Source organism: Sander lucioperca, chromosome 9 (genome assembly GCF_008315115.2).
Source record: "Sander lucioperca isolate FBNREF2018 chromosome 9, SLUC_FBN_1.2, whole genome shotgun sequence".
NCBI lineage: Eukaryota > Metazoa > Chordata > Actinopteri > Perciformes > Percidae > Sander > Sander lucioperca.
This window is the reverse complement of record NC_050181.1, coordinates 21,342,291-21,359,462: the sequence shown is the minus strand read 5'-3', so window position 1 is coordinate 21,359,462 and position 17,172 is coordinate 21,342,291. Positions and strand designations below refer to the sequence as shown.

At 39.9% G+C, this 17,172-nt stretch overlaps 2 gene segments (V, D, J or C); both read right to left on the bottom strand.

Moving 5' to 3' along the window:
* Positions 1 to 7,296: 7,296 nt before the first annotated feature.
* Positions 7,297 to 7,845, bottom strand: LOC116052716 (the record flags this gene model as incomplete). The annotated part of the segment is given in 2 exon segments: positions 7,297 to 7,601; positions 7,692 to 7,845. Coding segments are annotated over 2 exon segments (423 nt in total), but the record flags the coding sequence as incomplete, so codon positions are not given.
* A 2,705-nt stretch (positions 7,846 to 10,550) lies between these two features.
* Positions 10,551 to 11,141, bottom strand: LOC116052715 (the record flags this gene model as incomplete). The annotated part of the segment is given in 2 exon segments: positions 10,551 to 10,858; positions 10,949 to 11,141. Coding segments are annotated over 2 exon segments (426 nt in total), but the record flags the coding sequence as incomplete, so codon positions are not given.
* Positions 11,142 to 17,172: the final 6,031 nt, after the last annotated feature.

Below are 17,172 nucleotides of genomic sequence, written 5' to 3'. Positions count from 1 at the left end.
TCATACTGCAGCTCCCCCCTCTGTCCTCCCCTCTGGCTCTCAACATTCTGTCCCATACACACACATTGGAAAATCTGAAACGGTCTGACAACTGGACGATACATAAACTGTGATTTGGTATAAACCGTGCTTGATATCAGAATGCCCATTCAGCCCAATAAAGGACAATGTCTTGTCTTCAGTTTAAACTTTAAATTATTTTTCCACATTAAAGTATGGCGATACAGCATGGCCTCAAAGAGGGGTTGTTTTGAGCTATCGTAAGCAATTTCCCGAAGATTTCCCATTAAAGTCTTTGGGAAATTTTAACAATTTGGCCTAATGGCCGACAGGGTATGAAGAGGATTTAGTAGGTAAGTCAGTGTCCATTTATTTGTTGTCATGGTGTCTTGTGTTTGAACCATCATACAGTTGGTTTGTCATTGATGTGGATTTGCTGCTCATGTGAATCCTCCCACAGTGTTACATTAGCAGCTGTAACCACAGGGACTCTGATAAAACTGGAATAATCAGAATCCATCTGATAGGAAGCTGTGGTTTGAATACCACTTCCCTCCTCTTTGAAGAGTAGTCAGATATCTGTGTTCAGGTTTTTGTACAGCCTCTTCTACACTTTGTATCACTGTGTTTCTAGAGCACAGTAGTAGAGACCTGTGTCTGCCAGGGTTAGTGTCTTTATGGTCAGTTCAGCTGAGTTCACTGTTGTTATGGATTCATATCTTTGCTTATCTGGGATATATTCCCTACTACTACGGTCTCTTGCTCCTTTCCAGAGTATAAACTGAGGCGCCTGAAGGTCAGAATGATGTCTGTACCAGTCAAGGTAAACATCGTTATCATTAGTCTCATATTCACATCTGAGTTTAACAGATTCCCCTTCTTGTTTAATGACTTTATCTTCTACAGGAGAGATTTTGTCTCCAGCTATTATTCCTGAAAAAGTAGAGAAAATGAAGTCATTAGACTAACATTGTTCTTGAGGCTGAGTGGAGAAGAGAGAAGAAAATGTCAATTTACAGTGTTACTCTGGAAAAAAACAGTTCAACTGTTCAGAGATTTCTGCTCTGAACTGCAGTTTATATAAATCTTTAGAAAATAATAAAACCATGTTGTTCTTTGTATCTTACCAAAGAAAAGAGCAGCAAGAATAATCCACAGCCAATGTTCCATCTCTACAACAAGGTTTAAATCAACAGGAGAAACTAGCTGATGTTCAACATTCAGTCTGAGAATTGTTCTCTTCACAGCAGCACTTATTATTGACTGAATGGTTGAACACAGTGCAGAAGTAGTGCACCTCCTACTTGATAATGTTGCCCTCTAGTGGAGTACAAAGTTCAGTACAACAGTGAAGAAAAAAGTCTTCCAGCAGCTTGTCACTGTGTCAGCTTGTGTTTTTGTACAGAGACTGTGGGTTTGCTGTCACTGTGGGCCTCACAGCAAAGTAGTACAGAGCAGAGTCTGTCACTGCAGCAGAGGAGATCTGAAGAACCATTTTGGTTTTATCATCACTCACTGAAACAGACAGTCCAGAGTTTGTTGCACTTTGCGTTCCAAAGTGAAACATGAGGAACTCTGGTGGTTTTCCTGGATATTGTCAATACCAGAAGAAATAATCATTGTTATCCGCTTGTTTGGAGTATCTGTAGGACAGAGTAACAGAGCTGCCTTCTAAACTGTTCTTTTCTGTCTCGACTGGAGTGAGTTCTTCACAGCTGATACCTAAAGGAAGATATAACTGTTATTTCATGTTGTAAAAGACTTAATACATGATTCACATTCAGATGTTATTAGAATCAAACTTTTTCATGCTGGATAATCTAACACACAATGCTGCAGTGACAGCATGTTGAATAAAGGTAATGTTGATGGTTTGTGTATTGAACTCTGTTGAATATAGAAGTTCCTCTCTCTTCTATAGTTCAGTAACAGCTCAGCTCCTCCCTGAGTCTCTCTGTCTCCTCGTAGCTCTGTATTTTCACTTCTCTCAGTTACACTTCTAAGGTAAAGGGATTCTAAGCAAAAGAGAAATAATAAGAAATAATCACTAGATGACAGTTTGGGGTATCTGTAGGACAGAGTAACAGAGCTGACTTCTAATCTGTTCTCTTCGTTCTCTACTAGAGTGAGTTCTTCACAGCTAACACCTAAAGGAAAAGATAACTCTGTTATTTCATGTTTTAAAAGACTTAATACATGATTAACATTCAGATGTTATTGGAAAAAAACTTTTTCATGCTGCATAATCTAACATACCTGTTAGAATGGAAAGGAACATCAGAGAAAACACACAGTGCTGCAGTGACATCATGTTGAATAAAGGTAATGTTGATGGTTTGTGTATTGATCTCTGTTGAATATAGAAGTTCCTCTCTCTTCTATAGTTCAGTAACAGCTCAGCTCCTCCCTGAGTCTCTCTGTAAAGTGATTCTACATGATAAAAATGTTGAAGTTTAACAGTGTGTGACTCCCTCTAGTGGATGTTGTGGAGTATTGTGTTGTCTTTGCTCCAAAGGTTTTTGTACAGAGTTTTGGTGTTTCCTGTCACTGTGGGCCTCAGAGCACAGTAGTACACAGCAGAGTCAGACAGCTGAAGATTCTGGATCTTCAGAGGAACTGATGTTTTGTTGATTTTAGCTTCAAATCTGTCTTTCTGGAACTCTGGAGCATTTTCTGCTGTGTTCGAAAAACTTTTCAACATGTACTTTGGGTAATCATTCAATTCTTGTTTGTACCAGAACAAAGTGGGACTTGGCAAAGTTGTCTCAAATGTACAGCCAAGAGTAACTGTCTCTCCTTCAGTAGTAATGACATCTCCTGTTGACTGGATCACTCTGTCTTCTCCTTTACACTCTGGGGAAGAAGAGAACATGCAGAGGAAGAGATTAATTAATAAATATGACTGATTAAAGGAGAACAATCAGTAGTTTAAATAGTTACCTAGCCAGAGAGTCAGAATCAGGATGTTAGTCAGCCAGTGTTTCATGTCTGCAGTGAGAGGGGAGGAGAGAGAGGAAGAGCATTGATACTCTGATGGATCTGGGCCTTCACATCATTGGTCCTTCCTCTTTATCATCTGTTGAGGACAGAGGTGGGACCAAATCACTGTTTTGCAAGTCACAACTAAGTTTCAAGTCTTTTTACTGAAGTCCCAAGTCAGGACAAGGATGTGCCGAGTGAAGTCCTAAGTCAAGTTCCAATTCCTTAACTTTGTGTTTGGAGTCCTAAACAAGTAATAAAGCAATCTCCACCAAATGTAGACAACAGAGTTATAATAAATTAATGCATTCATGTTTTTATCAAGTGCTACTGGACTTATTAACTCTGACTCTGCACTCTCATACTTTCATAATGTTTAATGTTTATAAAAAAAAAGATATATGTTAAATAAGGGAAAAAAACAATGATATTGTGGCAGTCTGCAACAAATAGGTCCTAGAGTTCTACAGTTAGTAGTAAAATTAGTCACTTACTTTATGGATCAATAATCTGTAAATGCATGTGTAAAAGAGAATGTAAATATTTGAATGAACATACCTCTAGCTCAGGTTCAAAACACACCAACTGGATCACATAGAGTCGGAAATCTTTTTTTAAATGAAGGGAGTAACTTCACATTACCCCCATGGTTTTGCTGCTATAACCTTAGCAGATTGCAGCACGTAGCCTTTAACTTTAGAAGTCATCTCAGTTTGGGTGAACATCAAATGATGAATTAAGGAGGAAACCCAAAGAATCCACAAGAATAGTCGTTAATGTCCGACATGGCACCTCTGTTAATGAAATTACTCAGCCTCAACTTACCGTTCTTCGTGCCGCTTCAATCAAACAAAGTTTGAAGTTGTTGCATATCCATTTGTAATTTTTGTCCTGCATGTTTTGCATATTGCAATTAATTTTTTGTTGGCCACCACATTTAGTCTTTATATGTAAATGGAATGATCTTTATTTCCAACTAGAAAATTCTGCTAGAAATGTTGACAGTGTGCCTACTACTTGGTGCACATCAAGGTTATAATCGTTAACGAAAACTAGGTGGGAAAAAACTTTGTCGTTAACTGAAATAAAAAAAAAACGAGGCATTACAAAAAAACGATAACTAAACTAAAACTTTAATATCTGTTGGCAAAACTAACTAAAATAAAATTATCGAGTAAATGTCCTTAGTTTTCGTCTTTGTCAATCTTTCATAGAGCAAATAACGTTATATCTCTCCGACCATGACATTTCATGTAGACATGTATAGTTTCCGGCTGGGAACCCAGAAATTCCGACATTCCACGTCAAATTGAACACAACATGTCTGTGGCTCCGTCCCTCTCGCCTGGCATCATAGTGGTACCGAGAGTCAGAAGAAAGCGGCAGTCCTATTTGATTATGACTGTGTCAGATAAAAGCGCCTTGCAGTGGAAGGTGGTAAAATATGTGGTCAATATATTACAGGGAAAAATCCCACGAATATGAAAGTACATTTGAGAAGCGCACACAAGTTAGGAGGCTTACCTAGTTTACCTTAACAAGGTAAAGAAGAACGCAAAGCCCCCTTTCCCCGAAACAGAAGCTAACCCCGGTAACGTTACAGGCATGGATGTATGGGTACAGGGTATGGATGTATGGATACAGGGCATGGATGTATGGATACAGGGCATGGATGTATGGGTACAGGGCATGGATGTATGGGTACAGGGCATGGATGTATAGGTACAGGGCATGGATGTATGGATACAGGGCATGGATGTATGGATACAGGGCATGGATGTATGGATACAGGGCATGGATGTATGGATACAGGGCATGGATGTATGGATACAGGGCATGGATGTATGGGTACAGGGCATGGATGTATAGGTACAGGGCATGGATGTATGGGTACAGGGTATGGATGTATAGGTACAGGGCATGGATGTATGGGTACAGGGCATGGATGTATGGATACAGGGCATGGATGTATAGGTACAGGGCATGGATGTATGGGTACAGGGCATGGATGTATGGATACAGGGCATGGATGTATAGGTACAGGGCATGGATGTATGGGTACAGGGCATGGATGTATGGATACAGGGCATGGATGTATGGGTACAGGGCATGGATGTATAGGTACAGGGCATGGATGTATGGGTACAGGGCATGGATGTATGGATACAGGGCATGGATGTATGGATACAGGGTATGGATGTATGGATACAGGGCATGGATGTATAGGTACAGGGCATGGATGTATGGGTACAGGGCATGGATGTATGGATACAGGGCATGGATGTATGGATACAGGGCATGGATGTATGGGTACAGGGCATGGATGTATGGGTACAGGGCCAGGCAGCATGACAGAGACCACAGCAGGACAGAGAACACTACAGGAGGGCTTTCACCGGCGACTGATAGCTGCTGATTTGTAAATACGCAGGAACACCAAAAGCGGGAGGAAGCGTGGGTTAATATGTGGATTGATACTGGGATGTCTACACAACTGTGTGAGTCAATTGACTTCAAAAAGTTCGCCACTTTACTCGAACCAAAGTTGAAAACACCTGTTCATGTCTTCTTTAGTCTGTTGGTTATTTAGGTTTTTTTCCTGGAACACGTCACTTACACATTTTGCACATACTGCAGCGTCTTGTGTAGACTGTTTACATATTTATGACCATATGTAGGCTACATTTTATGTACTGGTGTTAGTGTTGAATACATTGTGAGTACATATTTCTAAAAATGTATGATGTTTTTGTTCAGTTATTATTACACAATACTTTTTCTGATCTTTTTGAATCCCCCGATAAATAACCCATATTACAAAAAAGACTAAAACTAATAAAAATTAAACTAAAACTAAGCATTTTCAAAAAATAAAAACTAAACTAAACTAGCAAACCCGCTTTAAAAACTAATTAAAACTAAACTGAATTTGAAAAAAAAAAGTCAAAACGAAATAAAAATAAAAACTAATGAAAAATGCAAAACTATAATAACCTTGGTGCACATCCGAATAACACTGGCTAACAGTAAATCTGCTGTTTGACACGGCCTACAATAAAGAGTCTCCATGATAGGAGGATAGGATAGGAGTTTGTGTTGGGTTATTCAGAATTTTCGAGAAACATCTTTCATACATTCAGGGTAGTATTCAACTTTCAAATGACAACACTTTTTAAGATATTCAACCTTCTTTGAGACTTTGAGAAAGCCCTTCTGACATTTTTACATTAGTGTGTTTTTGATAGAATGTACAGACTCAGAGTGGCATTATTTAAGGCACAGTGAGCTTCCAAGTGAAGCCGTGTCCAACTGCTGCACTGAAATACCAGGAGGACAACAGAAACAGGCCCTTTTCGGACAGCTACTGTCCTCACATTTCTGACACAACACACACCATTCTTGCACAGGATGATCAGCAGGGTGTCATGATATCTCTCACAGTATTAAATATTAAGCGATAGGAGTTAGGGTTTTTGAGATAGAAGTAGGACTATCTAAGGTGCGGCAGAACCTCGACTCTGTGAAAACAGCTGTTGGTGTTGAGGAGTGAAGACAGTTAGGAGTCAGTCAGTTGGGCCTCACAGCACAGTAGTACAGAGCAGAGTCTGTCATTGCAGAAGAGGAGATCTGAAGAACCATTTTGTTTTTATCCTCACTCACTGAAACAGAGTTGGTATTTTGCATTATTTCTCCTGATTCCCGATGAGAGATGAGGAACTCTGGTTGCTTTCCTGAATATTGTCGATACCAGAAGAAATAATCAGCAGAACCTTTGGAGTATCTGTAGGACAGAGTAACAGAGCTGCCTTCTAAACTGTTCTCTTCTTTCTGGACTGGAGTGAGTTCTTCACAGCTGACACCTAAAGGAAGAGATAACTGTTATTTAATGTTGCAAAAGACTCAGATGACTCATTTTAGGTGTTATTGGAATACAACTTTTCATGCTGCATAATCTAACATACCTGTTAGAATGGAAAGAAACAGCAGAGAACACAAACAATGCTGCAGTGACAGCATGTTGAATAAAGGTAATGTTGATGGTTTGTGTATTGATCTCTGTTGAATATAGAAGTTCCTCTCTCTTCTATAGTTCAGTAACAGCTCAGCTCCTCCCTGAGTCTCTCCGTCTAATCGTAGCTCTGTAGTTTCACTTCTCTCACTTACACTTCTAAGGTAAATTGATTCTAGACTACATGAGGAAAAATATTGAAGTTTAACAGTGTGTGACTCCCTCTGGTGGACATTGTGGAGTATTGTGTTGTTGTTGCTCCAAAGGTTTTTGTACAGAGTTTTGGTGTTTCCTGTCACTGTGGGCTGCAGAGTACAGTAGTACACAGCAGAGTCAGACAGCTGAAGCTTCTGGATCTTCAGAGGAACTGATCTTAACCTGGAATTGTGTGTAGATGAAAATCTCTCCCTGAACTCCTCTGCTGTGTTCCCTTCATCCCCTTGAACGCGGATGAGAATGAATTTGGGGCTGTTGTTTCCATCCTGTTTGTACCAGAAGAGATTAATATTAGTTGAACTGCTGTTATATTGACAGCCAAGTGTTACTGCCTCTCCTTCAGTAGCAGTCACATCTCCTTTTGCTTGCAGCACGTTGTCTTTTTGTGCTCTGCATTCTGTAAAAGATCAACAAACAGAATCAGTGTGCTGTTAAAGAATCATATCAATGTTGGATTGATATCAAAGAAACAGAGTTGTGTTCATACCAAGGCTCATAGCAGCCAGCAACACTGAGATGAACAGAGGCTTCATATCTGCAGTGTGGAGTAACTCTGAGCTACAGCAAGTATAAAGAAGGCTGTGATCTCTCTGTTTAGTCTTCATCAACACTAAGTTGGTGGATTAGAAGGAGGAACCTGATCACAGTGACAGGGCTCCTTCACAGACCTGGGTTATTCCCCCTACTGACAACTTTACACCTAACACATGTTGTGTCTCTCTCCTTTCTTAGTGTAACTGTTCTTGTATGAAGTGGTCTTTGTAGTTTTCAGCTGACATGGTTCCTGTTTTACAGCTGGTGCAGATTCATTTTGTTCCCTAAAATATAAAAGGTGGTAATTATAGTGAACCTGAAACCTTTTAATATTTCTATCTAGAAAGTTTGAAACAAACTGAGACTTAATATTTCAACATGTTAAGTTTTATGCTTTTTTCAGAATATTTCTTGAATGTAAAGTGACAGTTTAGTATCTTTTGGTCCTCTGCAGCCTTTGAGGTCAAATTCAAAGATGGTGAAGTTGTTGGAGAAGCTTCTGTTTTCATGAAATTCTTAAGTTAGTAAAATCTTCAGCGGTAAAAATGTGATTCTACTGAGTTCTTCTGTGAATTATGATGTTATGGAATATAAACAACCAGTGATTTCAGTTTTATTAGTATTTCAGTGTCTATTTGGGATGCAGATCAACATGTTGAACAATGGAAGGAGCTCATTGTGGCAAACAGATAGTTTTCATTGTTTCTATCGGCAGTTGGTGTGAACAGAGACAAAAGTTTAAGGCCGCTGGATTAGGGGTGGCAGTAGCTCAGTCTGTAGGGACTTGGGTTGGGAACCGGAGGGTTGCTGGTTCAAGTTCCAGTACGGACCAAAGTACACAGTGTGGATTGGTATCTGGAGAGATGCCAGTTCAACTCCTGGGCACTGCCAGGTGCTCTTGAGCAAGGTACTGTACTGCTGTACTGTACCGCTCAGGGCGCTGGTCCAGCACTGGCAGCCCACTCACTCTGACATCTCTCCATTTGTGCATGAATAGGTCCTGAGCATGTATGTGTATTTCAGGCCTGTGTGTAGTGATTTCTAACAAACAGAGTGTAAATTGTAATTTCCCCACTGAGGATCAATAAACATTATAAATTATTTTTTTTTAATTATTATTCCATAGTTACATGTCTGCGACCGGCACAACATTTCCTACATTTTGACCAACCATGATGTATGAAGAGTGAAAACTTTAGGGGAGAGAGCAATTTGTTTGGAACATTTTCAGAGAGTCATACTGCAGCTCCCCCCTCTGTCCTCCCCTCTGGCTCTCAACATTCTGTCTCATACACACACATTGGAAAATCTGAAACGGTCTGAAAACTGGACGATACATAAACTGTGATTTGGTAGAAACCGTGCTTGATATCAGAATGTCCATTCAGCCCAATGAAGGCCAAACTCTTGTCTTCGGTTTAAACTTTTAATTACTTTTCTACATTAAAGTATGGTGATACAGTATGGCCCCAAAGAGGGGTTGTTTTGAGCTATGTTAAGTGATTTCCTGAATATTTCCCATGAAAGTCTTTGGCAAATTTTAACATTGTGTTAAACTGTTTCCACCTGGAGTGCTGGAGGCGTGTCCAGGAGGAAGTAGGTCAAGGGGCGTGGCCGATTCACCTGCACAGCCGTTTTCCTCACAGCTGCAGCTCATCTACTACCATCATCCAGCAATACTTAAGACCGGGCTGATCACCCCTTCACAGCCAGTTTGTTGTCTACACCCATGTGGTAACTTGGCTCTGTATCTCAGTAACTTCAGTTGTGTTAGTAGTACTTTCTAGTTCTTGTCTTTGTTCTTTTGAGTTAATCCTGAATTCTGTGTTTCTGTTCAGTGCCCGTTCAGACCAGCTGCTTTCTCCGCCGTACCTACAAACTTCCAGCCACACTGTCCAGCCTATCCTCCACCCGTGGAAACCACTGTGAACTCTTCCCTGCTTGTCCGCCTCGGGTCTTGTACATCCTGGATTCCTCTCCCTCGGCTACAGCCTACAATGCACTATACTACAGTATACAATACTAAAAGGGACAAAAATCCTCTTCGTCCTCCTCTTCCTCTTTCTTGCCCTCCTCCTCTTCCTCCTCGTCGCCCACCTCGCATATGCACTCGTCCTTGTTTTCTCACATTGTTTCGTCTATCCATTCTCAGACTTTTGCTCTCTGAACTGGCTTATATTGGTTGTGTCACATCATTTGAAATAAGGGAAATACATTTTGAATGGTTGTGTTCTTTTTTTTTTCAAGATTTTATTTTAATGTGAGACAATACAAGGAACCACAAGTGATACAAGACATGAACAGACAGTCACATAAAGAAGAATAAATTAAAATACCAGAAAAAAGTGAAAGAAAACTAGCAGTTGCAGTGCAAAATTAAATATTTCATGTGCTTATTCAGTCACTTTTCAAATTTCGACCCCTATAGTGGTTGTGTTCAATCAATGACATGTGTTCTCTATTTCTATTTGATTGTTGCCACTTGTGTTTACCAGTATTGATGACATGTGAAATAGAGTGCAGAATGTGTTTTGAGAATGTGTTTAGAGTTTTGCTGAGAAGTCTAAGAGAGATCTGCAAATTGTGTTTTACTATGTGAAATGATTTAAGGTATTGACAACAGACTGCACAAGTAGCTAAATGAGTTCAGGCAACTGAGAACTTTGTTTAGTCAATGGGTTTTAGTGTTTTAGCAATTGAGAAAAACTGTAACACTGTTTGACTCCCTCTGGTGGATGTTGTGGAGTATTGTGTTGTCTTTGCTCCAAAGGTTTTTGTACAGAGTTTTGGTGTTTCCTGTCACTGTGGGCTGCAGAGCACAGTAGTACACAGCAGAGTCAGACAGCTGAAGCTTCTGGATCTTCAGAGGAACTGATCTTAACCTGGAATTGTGTGTAGATGAAAATCTCTCCCTGAACTCGTCTGCTGTGTTCCCTTCATCCCGTTGAATGCGACTGAGAATGAATTTGGGGCTGTTGTTTCCATCCTGTTTGTACCAGAAGAGATAATTACTAGTAGTTGAACTGCTGTTATATTGACAACCAAGTGTTACTGCCTCTCCTTCAGTAGCAGTCACATCTCCTTTTGGTTGCAGCACGTTGTCTTTTTGTGCTCTGCATTCTGTAAAACAGCAACAAACAGAATCAGTGTGCTGTTAAAGAATCATATCAATGTTGGATTGATATCAAAGAAACAGAGTTGTGTTCATACCAAGGCTCATAGCAGCCAGCAACACTGAGATGAACAGAGGCTTCATATCTGCAGTGTGGAGTAACTCTGAGCTACAGCAAGTATAAAGAAGGCTGTGATCTCTCTGTTTAGTCTTCATCAACACTAAGTTGGTGGATTAGAAGGAGGAACCTGATCACAGTGACAGGACTCATTCACAGCCCTGGGTTATTCCCCCTACTGACAACTTTACACCTAACACATGTTGTGCCTCTCTCCTTTCTTAGTTTAACTTTTCTTGTATGAAGTGGTCTTTGTAGTTTTCAGCTGACATGGTTCCTGTTTTACAGCTGGTGCAGATTCAGTTTGTTCTCGAACGTATAAAAGATGGTAATTGTAGTGAAGCTGTACATGCCTTTTAATATTTCTTTCTAGAAAGTTTGAAAGTAAACAGACTTAATAATTCAACATGTTACATTTTATGCTCTTTTCAGAATGTTTCTTGAATGTAAAGTGACAGTTTAGTATCTTTTGGTCCTCTGCAGCCATTTGAGGTTAAATTCAAAGATGGTGGAGTTGTTGTGGAAGCTTCAGGTCCAGTATGTAGGAATTTCTTCCATCTAACATTGAGATCGTACATTGCAATCAACTCTCTCGCACCACGCAGTTCTACAGCTACGGTAGCCTTCACGCAAAAAGCTGGTCTTTTGCTTTTTTCAATATCTTTTTCTTTTTCTAGGCGAAATTCCTGAAACTTGGATTTTGAATACGTGCATGAGGCGGAGTGCCAATCGGGAGAGTCGCAAATTTTCCCGATGGGCCGGTAGTTTTTCAAAGCCGGTCTGATCGCCCACTCTGGCCAGCACCGCTGCACACTCCAGCCGCCGAAGCTGCCTGCTCAGGCCGCCAAAGCTGCTCGCTCCGGCCGCCGCTGCCCGCTGGTCAAACTAACCTGTATGGCGGGCCGTAGCAGCCTCTTATTTCCCAACATTCATCTCTCCCCCGCTCCCCGGGGGCCGGTGGTCTATGAAATTTCCCGGTAGATTTTTTTTGTCCCACTCCATTTAATAAGATAATATGTGGTCCCCCATGTTTCCTTCTTCAAAGTTGCCGGGCCGGGAAGTGACGATACCCATTAGCAGCATTATCAGCACCTGTGAGTTTATCATGTGACAGCGACAACGCAAAAGGTGGAGCAGTATGTCCCTTACCGGCTAACGTATTTCAAGATGGCGCATGATTATGGAGTGTCTACCCCAGTTCATGCAGTGCAAATGTAAAATTTCAAGCCAAAAGGAATACTTGGAATTGATGGTGGTGGTAAAGATACGGTGGCCCTGAAGTGCAAATCACCACAGCAATTAGAGAAACGCAACAACAAATCATAAAACACAACGGCAAATAGGAAAACACGACGGCAAATAGGAAAACACGACGGCAAATAGGAAAACACGGCAGCAAATAGGAAAACACGACAGCAAATAGGAAAACACGACAGCAAATAGGAAAACACGACGGCAAATAGAAAAACACGACGGCAAATATGAAAACACAACAGCAAATAGAAAAACACGACGGCAAATATGAAAACACAACAGCAAATAGAAAAACACGACGGCAAATATGAAAACACGACAGCAAATAGAAAAACACGACGGCAAATAGAAAAACACGACGGCAAATATGAAAACACGACGGCAAATAGAAAAACACGACGGCAAATAGGAAAACACGACGGCAAATAGGAAAACACGACGGCAAATAGAAAAACACGACGGCAAATAGGAAAACACGACGGCAAATAGGAAAACACGACGGCAAATAGGAAAACACTTCAACAAATCACAAAACACAACGGCATTAACTTCTACCGGAAAAGGTAGGGCCTATCTAGCAGAGGACGGACCCTCCTGATTGGACAGACGCACTGTCTGTCTTTTGACAGGAAGGAGAGGTGAAAAAATAAAAGTGCCTCACTGTCTATGCTTTTAACAGACGGACTAGTTGTTTCTCATTTCAAAACACTGGACGAAATGGATGTGGAACTATGAACTGTGCTGTTGGTGAATCGGCGTCAGTCTGCTTGCAGGAGGAGAATATTCTGTCAGGAACTTTGCTCGCAACGTGCAAAGGTAGGTAACGTTACCGACACCGATAGGCTTTAATGTAAGCAATAGTCGTTTTGTCTTATTTATCCCATGTCAATAAATTAAAAACTCGTGGGAGTTCATGTTTGTACAGTAGTCATAACACTTACCGGTAAGGAGAATTGCAGTAGCTAACCGTTTACATTAGCTTGTAGTTTACTGCATGTATGCAACATTAGCTCATTGTCCAGTAGCTTCTAGCTTTCAGACAAATGCAGTGCAAAATATGATCAGCAACTACAAGGTAAACGCTACCAGCTAATGAGCTACCACAGGCAGTATGATATGCATTAAACTGCAAGTGAGAAAGGGTAAATAGTACTGTAAACACACAAGCTACAAGGCTACAACCAACATATGAAAAGTCATAATACCTCCATTGATAAACACCCACTAATACAGTAAAGGTAGGTGTAAGTGTGTTAAATGGTCAACAGTTGTCAGTTAAGACCATGATGAAGAAACTACACCACTACACAGTTACATGAAGTACCTTCATGTTTCAGTATGCTTAAATATACTTATGATACAATTCTAATCTTACCAGGACAGGTTGGATAACTACTGGACTAACCTAATCTTACCAGGACAGGTTGGATAACTACTGGACTAACCTAATCTTACCAGGACAGGTTGGATAACTACTGGACTAACCTAATCTTACCAGGACAGGTTGGATAACTACTGGACTAACTTAATCTTACCAGGACAGGTTGGATAACTACTGGACTAACCTAATCTTACCAGGACAGGTTGTATAACTACTAGACTAACCTAATCTTACCAGGACAGGTTGGATAACTACTGGACTAACCTAATCTTACCAGGACAGGTTGGATAACTACTGGACTAACCTAATCTTTCTCCTTCTGTCTGCAGTCCGGAAGCAACACCATCATCGGGAGCTGAGTCTGATCACCCTTCATGTTGAATATACTTGTGTAGTAATGTTTGAATAAATGTTATAATAAAGATACACGTTTCCATTAATGTCTTTTTAGAGCTTGTATACCTAACTAGTTATTAAAACAGGTAGCATCTGAATATAATTACTCAGTTAGAAGTTTCCTGTGTCCAGGTCATAATTTGATGGAAAAATAAACATTGAAAAACAGTTTATATTATATATACACCCAAAAACTTAAAAGACACAGACAAACTAGTTAATTTAATGCATTTATTTTTTGAATGGCAATCTCTAATATAGCAAATAATCTATTCAACATCTCTTTTTGGCCTCTGTCTCCCTGCTTGTCTTTTGCTTTCCCTCTCCTCCTCATCTCTCCCTTCTGGTGACGCTAGTGCAGCCACGACGCTGAAGTTGGCATCCGATTCGCAGCTTCTGATTTGGCAGTTAAGGGGAACTTAAAACTGTTTTTTTAACCTCTTACTGTATTGAATGAGTGTTAGTCATTAAGGTAAATTTATAATTATGTCTAAAACACACTTTTAGATTTGTGAAAGCTTTATTGTCTTTATGAGAACACAATAAGTTTTTTTTTCACATATAAACCACATTAGACTAGGTCTAGATCCACCTAGACTTGTCAAATCTGGACTACATTATCCCAGAGAGGCTAAGGAGTCTTAAAAACACAGTTTGGGATTTGTGAAAGCTTTATTCTATTTGTGAAAATGTCATCAAGGGAGATTTTACTGTTTTTTGCATATGTAGACCACATTGGACCAAGTCCACATCCAAAACCACAATACCTAAACTTGTCAAAACTGGACAAGAATTAACTCACTCTCTCCATGTCATTTATTATATCCATGAGCAGGTCTTCCCCTGTACTTGTGTAAACACGGTAACGCAAACTTGGTAATCTACAGTGGGCAATACAGCACCGTAAAGAAAAGACCTTTACGACAGCAGGTGTGGTGAAAATACTACCACTTTTGTCCAAAGTGGCCGCTAGAATTAACACAAACTGAAAGTTACATATAGCCACTTTAAGTCATAGAAAAAAATGTCTTCATGAATATAATGTGGAACTGCTGTGGACCTATCTCTGACAGCAACACATTTAGGATGTATTTGATCCTGTCAGAAGACACCATGGTGCACACTTTATCAGAGAGTGTGTCACAGCTATCGAGGAAGTTTGACAGGTATTTCACAATCCTGTCCAGCTGGGTTTCATCATCCAAGAAGATCGGGACCCAGCGTTCCCCAGAAGTGGGGTTGCTCCTCACCTGAGACAATGGCCTATGATTAAAATGAATTAAAAAAAATCTTAATAAATACTCAGCCCTGCCTCTTTTTCTGAGGAAAGGTGAGAAAACAACACTTATGTTGAAGGAGAAGGATTTGAAGAGTAAATTAAACCACTGGCAAATCTTTGACGATATTTGGATTGATTTCCAAAAGGTAAAAATAACTTTTTCTACTTTTCTTTTGAAGTGAGAAGGAAGACCTGCTCATGGATATAAGAAATGACATGGAGAGACGTGGACTTGTACGTTGAATGTCAATTAGCAAAGGCCATGCTGTGGCAATAAAATAAAACAGTTTATTTAGCCTCTCTGGGATAATTTAGTCCTGATTTGACAAGTCTTAAGTATTGTGGTTTTGGATCTGGACCTGGTCCAATGTAGTCTATATGTGAAAAATACAGTAAAATCTCCCTTTATTGCATTTTCACAAATAGAATAAAGCTTTCACAAATCTCAAACTGTGTTTTTAAGACTCCTTAGACTCTCTGGGATAATTTAGTCCTGATTTGACAAGTTTAGAAAAACGGTGAAATCTCCCTTTATTGTGTTCTCATAAAGACAATAAAGCTTTCACAAATCTAAAAGTGTGTTTTAGACATAATTAATAATTTACCTTAATGACTAACACTCATTCAATACAGTAAGAGGTTCAAAAAACGGAGGATCAGTCACTTAGCAATGTAAATTATGTTTCCCTGCTGAATCGGACAGTTTTAAGTTCCCCTTAAATTTCCCCTTAACTGCCGAATCGGAAGCTGCGAATCAGATGCCAACTTCAGCGTTGTAGTGCAGCCTCCATTTGTTCCTTAGTCCCTGTTAAAAGACAGCAAACACAAGAAAAAGATCTTTACCATTATAAATGCTATAACGGAATGTTATACTTGTTACATGGGAAACTACTCATACATTTTAGCTTTCATTTAACATTGCTAGTGAAGATAACAAGGTGCAGCTTCACCTCCAATCCTGCAGCTACAACTGATAAACACACCAATTTCTAAATCTCTGCTAACATTACGCATATACAGTAACGGCTTACAAAAAGAGATGAAAATGCCACCGGACATTAAACTTTACGAACACAATTGGCATAAAAGACAGCAACACAGCTGGCTAGCTAACAGCCTAATGTTAAATGATAGGTTCAGTTAGCTTAACGTTAGCTCGGGGTGTATCTACCTAATTATAATAGCAATTTGTACCAGCATTAATGCGTAACACTTGACATTGATGTAACACATTAACGGTGATAACAAATGTACGGCAAACACTAAATATACTTACATTTAAATGTTAATTGTGCCATCAGCGATGCCGCTCCAACTCCCACTTAGGTCCGCCATTGTTGTTGTTTTTTTAACGAGCCGGCAAAGCCGCGCGCATAGGATTGTGGGTGATTTGGGAGCGCGAAAGACAGACAGTGCGTCTGTCCAATCAGGAGGGTCCGTCCTCTGCTAGATAGGCCCTACCTTTTCCGGTAGAAGTTAATGCCGTTGTGTTTTGTGATTTATTGAAGTGTTTTCCTATTTGCTGTCGTGTTTTCCTATTTGCCGTCATGTTTTTCTATTTGCTGTTGTGTTTTTCTATTTGCTGTTGTGTTTTCATATTTGCCGTCGTGTTTTTCTATTTGCTGTTGTGTTTTTCTATTTGCTGTCTTGTTTTCCTATTTGCCGTCGTGTTTTTCTATTTGCCGTCGTGTTTTCCTATTTGCCGTCGTGTTTTTCTATTTGCTGTTGTGTTTTTCTATTTGCTGTTGTGTTTTCATATTTTGCCGTCGTGTTTTCCTATTTGCCGTCGTGTTTTTCTATTTGCCGTCGTGTTTTCCTATTTGCCGTCGTGTTTTTCTATTTGCCGTCGTGTTTTTCTATTTGCTGTTGTGTTTTTCTATTTGCTGTTGTGTTT